General features: G+C 38.9%; 1 protein-coding gene across 1 annotated transcript; it reads right to left on the bottom strand.

Annotated features, from left to right (window-relative positions):
* Window positions 1–4,405: 4,405 nt before the first annotated feature.
* On the bottom strand, window positions 4,406–6,348 carry LOC140926387 (contactin-associated protein-like 4). The gene is made up of 3 exons (XM_073376138.1): window positions 5,992–6,348; window positions 5,641–5,758; window positions 4,406–5,028 (listed from the first exon to the last, which is right to left on the bottom strand). The coding sequence occupies exons 1-3, from the start codon at window positions 6,346–6,348 to the stop codon at window positions 4,406–4,408; spliced, it is 1,098 nt and encodes a 365-aa protein (XP_073232239.1).
* Window positions 6,349–6,647: the final 299 nt, after the last annotated feature.

The raw sequence follows: 6,647 nt of genomic DNA, 5'->3' as shown, positions 1-6,647 counted from the left end.
GTATGCGAAACAGCTTCGATATTCCTGTTCTTTGCCCCCACCTGTGTGTCAGGATTTGAGTACTCGCCACGATTAGCCTGTTAAAACAACTATAGTCGATTTGCCAATCAGGATGACAGGAAATTCGAAATGCACTTCCGGTAATTCGTTGAGTCTGTTCGCAGACGTTACTCATGGAAATTAAATTACGTCTGCGACGCAGGCTAGATGGGCCAAGATTCTTAAGGGTTAGATGCGTCCCTAGCTCCGCCGCGAACTTATGTGCTTCAGTAACAAGCGATGAATTCCGGCCCGTTTTCCAGGCGCTTTCTCTTCAAATAATTTGAAGGGCCCTCATGAAGGATTTGGGGCTCTGATACAGTTTCACCGCTACCTTGATTTTAGTGAAACTATATTCCTGATTGACTGATCGCAAGCCACACCCTCCCTTGTCTAATTACCGGAACACAGCAGCCGCGGAGCTCAGAATAGAAGTCTACCTCCCCTCTTGCGAATGATCTTTCTCACTTCTCTATCAATCGATCTAACTCAGACCACTTAACCCTCGTACGTCCGGCAAACTCAAACCCCACCGTGGTACAAGGTTGGTGGATGGAACCCCTCCCCAGCGTTTTTGATATGTTGCAGTATTTCGAAACGATTTTGCCTTTAGTGGAAAGCTTTTTTATCTTCTTAAAAAGAGGTATCTTTTACGGGTGGTGGCGCTTCTGGAGGCCTGTGACGTCACCATCAATGGTCGCCATCTTGGCGAATTTAACTAAGAATTAGGAATCAGGTTAAAACAGCGAGAAATGGTAATTTTTTGGTGTTTGACATGAAATATAACACATAAATAAGCACTTTGTATGATTTAAGCCACAATATTTACTTTTATTGTTGAAAAAAGTTGAAAAAGCATGTATTTTTACTCAAAAATGGCTTGACCTGCTACTTATGACGTCATATCTCGTAACCATAGAAAATGACCATCACTGAACTTGTCTTTAATACGCTCAAGGGATGAACGAACAGCAACTGAAAACGTCAAGTGCTGATGTTCTATCATCTCGGAAAAAACTCAGAAAAACCTTAAGGCTAAGGTTTAAGGAAGGTGTGACTATCTAATTGAATATGCATCTTTTGATAAAATGCAATTTATAACGGTTTGCTTCTATCATTGATCCTGAAAAATGGTCTGTAATTGTAGCTTAATGGCCTTAGCAATATGACACAATTTAGAAGCTCAAATTCTGACTTATAATTGAGAATTAACGGTCAAAATATTTACTCTAAAATGGGAAAGGGTAATGAAAGAGCAACAAGTTCTTTTAGTCACATTTCAGAGACTATTGATAAGGTTCTGAAAAATTCGCCTTGTTTGTGTGTTTACGTTATATTGGAATTGGTAAATAAAGGGAAAAGGATCTCGTGACTTCTTAATTAGTTAAATAGCTCATAGGATAATTAGCATTTCCAAGGCGAATTTAGTATTTACACTGTTTATGTAACATTTTGGTGGTGAAAATTCCTAAGATTAAGATTTGCAACCCTTTCTCGTTTACTAGGGAAAACGCGTTTTGTGACGTCATTCACGAAGGAATGTCACGTGTTATTTGAAATCACGGGCCAGCAGGTGCTGGGTCTATATCAAGTAGGTATAACTACTAAGCACAGGAACAGCAAATTGGTTAGTAGCTGTAACACGATTGACATGAGAAAAAGGACTAGACCACATTACCGAGACATCCTTTGCAGCGAGCTCAAGGGTCCGCTTTTCATCCTGCAACAATGTCTGGCATACTCCTAGAAACTTCTAGGTAAGACCCCTGCCGTTTTATCCAGCCTGAGATCTGCTGCGTCATGCGTCCCTCTCCTGACATGTATGACATTACGTTTCTTCAGCTTCCAATGTAACACCATGTCCTGCATCGTTAGTAGATCTTGAAGCTGCATTGAGCTTGGCTTCAGATGAGCCATAATAATAAAAATAATGATGATGATGATAATAATAATAATAATAATAATAATAATAATAATAATAATAATAATAATAATTGAACATTGCCAGAACATTTAAGATAAATACTTAGTTAAGGAAATAAGGACACCAGATTGTAGTTTTTTTTTCCAATTTTCTCCTAGAAATCCAGAAACATATGTGTAGCAAAACCTGTATTTTACTGATGTTTTTACGTAGATTTTATAGAGTATAAGAGTTTGATATAATTCTAAACAGGCTTTTAGTAGAGATAACCACATTATAATGGCCTCGTGTAGTTTTATAAGAGGAGAGTACAAAAATGTATTATTTTCGAAATAGGCTGCTAGTAGAGATAATTATATCATCATGTCTTTGCGTAGGTTTTACAGAGTCTGTATACGAATATAATAATATTCTAAATTGGCTTTCTAAGTAGAGAGATTCATATCATTATGTATATTAGGATTGTATTAGGTTTTGGTCCCGAAATTTTTCTGCTTCTAAGTATAGCTTCTCAAGTGGTGTAGGTTACGTTATGCGCCCTATACCACTCATAATGTGGACAACATTCCAAAGTTATATACTGCGAGATAATAACGGTTTTATTAGTAGTACTTCCACGAGATGGCTCTTCGCCTACTAATGCCCAAACTATAGTATATTATTACAACAAAATAAGCCGATTTTAGATTAAAAATGATATATACAATAAATTAAAGATAAGTACAAAATTTTTAATAAAAAAATATGTACAATTGAAAAACAGCGTGGTCAAAAAAATATTAAAAATCAAAATCAGTCATATGCTTTCTCCTACGGAAAACATGAGCTTCTTCGCTAGGCTAACGAACTTGTTATAGTCAGGCTCTTGCCTAAACCTATCAGGTAACGTATTAAATAATCTCGCTGCTGAAGCCTGAAAAATGCCGCTTTCAGTTGGAACAGCCAACTTTGGTGCTTCAAGAGATTTTAAGTTATAAACACTGACAGTATGGAATTTAAGGCGTACGTAATCAGACCAAACATCATCGTAGAGGGCTTTATGAGTGATTTTCAGTAATGCTAGGTCCCTCCTTTTTATAATTGGAAGCCAGTTTAATTTCTGCAAGGCATCACTTTGAGATCATCAATAAACAGCAAGAGGGTTATCTTAGTGTTCATTGGCCTGGATAATTTATTCCCCTCAGTTGTACTCAAAGACGAGGCTACTTGATTATTAACGAATTAAGAGCTACTTTTCAGAAGAATGACTGCTGTTTTAACGATGAAAACCTAACGCAAACGCATTTCATCGCATTTAAAGAACATGTGCCCAACTAAGCCGATACCGGCGGCGGTATAAACTCGTCTGGGAGCAAAACGTGTTTTGCCCGAGTGTTCTGTTACCTCGATTTTCGCTCATATCTTAATGCTAATTATCCAAGATCGCTTCAGTTTGCTCTTAAAAGTACTTTTGTATTCGAAATTAACTGCAAAAAGCCCTTACCGACTCCTACACGACCCCAAAACAACCAAGCACCGACGGGAAATTGATGGGAAATCGCTTTCAGTCGAAAGTTGCCAAGGAACAAAAAATGCGCCGTGATGTCACTACTGTATGACGTCATGGCGGATACCATCGGAGGTCGCTACGATCTACGCGAGGTTAACGCACTGCGCTTGCGCCTCGAGATTATAAATCGCTTTCGCTAGGGTGCTTCGCGCCCTCGCTTCGCTCGGAATTATAATAATCACTGTCATTATTATTGTTGTTAATATTATTACTATTATTATCATTATTATTATTATTATTATTATTATTATTATATATCTTAGACCTGGCCTTGCGTCATCGATCGGCTTTTCTTAAAATCTTAGTCTGCATTCGTACAATTCTTATCGCTTCTGCCTTTTCTCCTGACTCAAACTCTACCCACACGGCGCACCATTTCTAACACATTAGTAGTGACGAACATCAGCCATCCGCCAGATGAAGGAAGACAGATCGGAGAGCCGTATACACACTTGCACACTTGTGTAAATAAATTCCAAAGACCTATGATCAAGTATACTAATTACATATTTTTTTAATTTTGTTGTAAACTTTCCGTCACGGTAATGTACTAACAATACCCTATAGCGAAGAGAAATTAGACTTAAAGCTTTAAGTCTAACCAAGAAAGCTACGGAGCATTGATCATTCTTCTAAATTGGTTGACTTCCCAGTCACACGAATTAACTTACATCTAAATCACCACTGAATTTTTAAGAGCACGCTTCTAGCGACATCTGAACAACATCATGCACTTTTTTTCCATGGCTAAAGTCTACACTGATGAAGGGACAGCAGTCCCAAAACATTTTTACCTGCTCAAAAATAACTATATTGTTCTCTTAGCATAGCCTTTCACAGTTTTCATAAATAAGAGGTGTATTTACTTTCCATCCCATGTCTTCGTATTGAATTTATGCAATACCGTAACATATAAACTTTCCCAAGGTGTGATAACCATGTTCATTAACTCCAGCTGTATCTCCAAATCTTAACTGTAACACTGGAAGGTGAGAGTTTTCAGTGAGAAGACCGCTGTCCTCACGCAAGACAAGATCGTTCTTGTCGCAGTTGCATCCTTTGCTGCTGTCTGCACACGAACTCGTCAGTCCGCATGCGCATTTGTTGGAATCAGCGGGTGCGGTTCCACCCCAATACGTCATTTGAACATTATAACGTGATACCCACCAGCCAAATGAATTCCCGTTTGCGAGAAGTCTGCTTCCCGCACATTCGTACTTGATGAATTGTTCGCAATTTAGAGAGACAATGGAAAGCCCAGTTAACTGTACAATGCCCCTTAGGCCCACCCCAATATAGGTAATGTCACGTGCGTAACTTCCTTTGGGTTCAGTTCCATTTACCAGAATTCTATCTTCACTGTCGTGACCAACGACTGTCACGCCAACTCCACTCTTGTCAGTCATGTCACAATGGACGGTGAAAGGTTCGTAGCCTCCTTCTCCATCAGGGTCAATTACGCAAGGCCCACTTTGGATGTTTAGACTCTGAATCTTTATTTCACTGCAGGTTTTACCTAGCAGAAATCAGTGTTAGATAATTTATTAGTAAAAACTAGTCTTCTCTAAATGAGTAGTACGCTAAACTTTGAAACTAAATTGAATTCCGAAATTTATCATCTGTCTAAACTTTTGGATTTTTCGGTTTGAAATATCTCTACCGGTATGTACCGCAAAGCAGGCCGCGGTAAACTACAGGTTTGAAAGCATGGGCGGCCAAGTCACACAACATAAACTCAAGATGCAAATCGTAGTGCAACAAAAAGCGAGATCCGCATTTGTCGAAGGTTTTAGTAAAGTAGAGGACACACCTTTTGCACGTGTGCGGTCCCCCCATATACCGTAGAGCCGCGACTCCGACACATATATGAATGGTGCAGAAATGTTGCATCTGAATTGGATGCAAATATTCTGCATGGCCTTGATTATTGTCAGGTCAATCCACTAACAACTAGCATGTGAACAGGCCTTTCCTCGCTATTTTTTCCCCAAACAGAGAGCCTGTTCACAGGCTAACCGACAACACCATTTGCAACCTTGATATGGAACGCACGAACGCGTGTAAACAAGTTACAAGTTAGAGCATTACCAAACGAAAGAACACTTTCATGAATTTGGTTTTCACTTACCTGTATTTTCACAGTGAATTCCATAATGTCCCAGATTACAATGACAGCTGTAAGAGTTCAGTTGGTAATCAGGAATACAATCACCGTTGTTCTTACAAGGTTCTTGATGACATAGATTCTAAAGTACCGAAAGAAGGAAAAATCTGTAGTAAAATAATTTCATGCGTGTTTAAGTTCGAAGAGTTTGCATTAAATGGCTTAGGTAGCTTTTTCTAATACACATCTGTTAGCAAAGCAGTAAGTCTCGGATCCCTAATGCCATAAGGACTTGCGTCCGAACGTCGATTGAGAAAAAATGGCACTTTGCAATTTATTGTTACTCCAATGAAGAATGAATAAATCTGAACTCACCCAAAGAGCGAAGTGATGAAAGAAAGCATCAGGGATGAATTTCGCTTTTTCCCTGTACTTGTCAGTAGCTAGAAGATCACAAAGGTAAAGTCCTTTAGAGTCAGGGTACGCAGCAACATTGCACGAATAACACTTTGGATCGCTGACGCACTTGAATGGACACTCAGATTGTTTGTTGACAAAGAATGAGGCAATCTTTGTTGACTCTAATGTGTTGTAAGGATACTCTTCAAAGTTTCCATGCGAAACTATATTGTTTTCATGATGATAGAGAGCACCTTGTTGTTTAACAACAATGGCAGCAGTAGTTTGAGGTGAGGAAGGAATTAGAAAGAAAACAAAAGTAAATAGAACCATCTTGTATAAAATTTTAGTGAAAATGAATGCCGTCAGCAGCCGTTGTTTATTTGTTATGTGTGTTAATTGACTCGATCTATCTCCAGCTGCGTGAAAATTAATTAACTTAAACGCTGGTAAATTTTCAACAGTTGTTTAACCTGCGTAGAAGGCGCTCGCGCGCCCGTTTTTTCTTATGCTCAATACTTCCAAGCGCCTGCTACGCAGGCTACAGTTATTTGGCTGAGGTTATTTACTGTGATTTGTGATATCCAGAATAATCAAGGTTGAGGTAAGGGTTCCACCGAGGCTGATAACAC

Source organism: Porites lutea, chromosome 2 (genome assembly GCF_958299795.1).
Source record: "Porites lutea chromosome 2, jaPorLute2.1, whole genome shotgun sequence".
Classification (NCBI taxonomy): domain Eukaryota; kingdom Metazoa; phylum Cnidaria; class Anthozoa; order Scleractinia; family Poritidae; genus Porites; species Porites lutea.
Note: the sequence above shows the minus strand (reverse complement) of the source record. Positions and strands in the feature narration are given on the sequence as shown.

Coding starts and splice junctions, on each gene's coding strand:
- LOC140926387 (XM_073376138.1), bottom strand. CDS start 6,348: ATGGTTCTATTTACTTTTGTTTTCTTTCTAATTCCTTCCTCACCTCAA. Junction 5,759..5,991: donor TTCATCACTTCGCTCTTTGG/GTGAGTTCAGAT, acceptor TCGGTACTTTAG/AATCTATGTCATCAAGAACC. Junction 5,029..5,640: donor AATTCACTGTGAAAATACAG/GTAAGTGAAAAC, acceptor GATTTCTGCTAG/GTAAAACCTGCAGTGAAATA.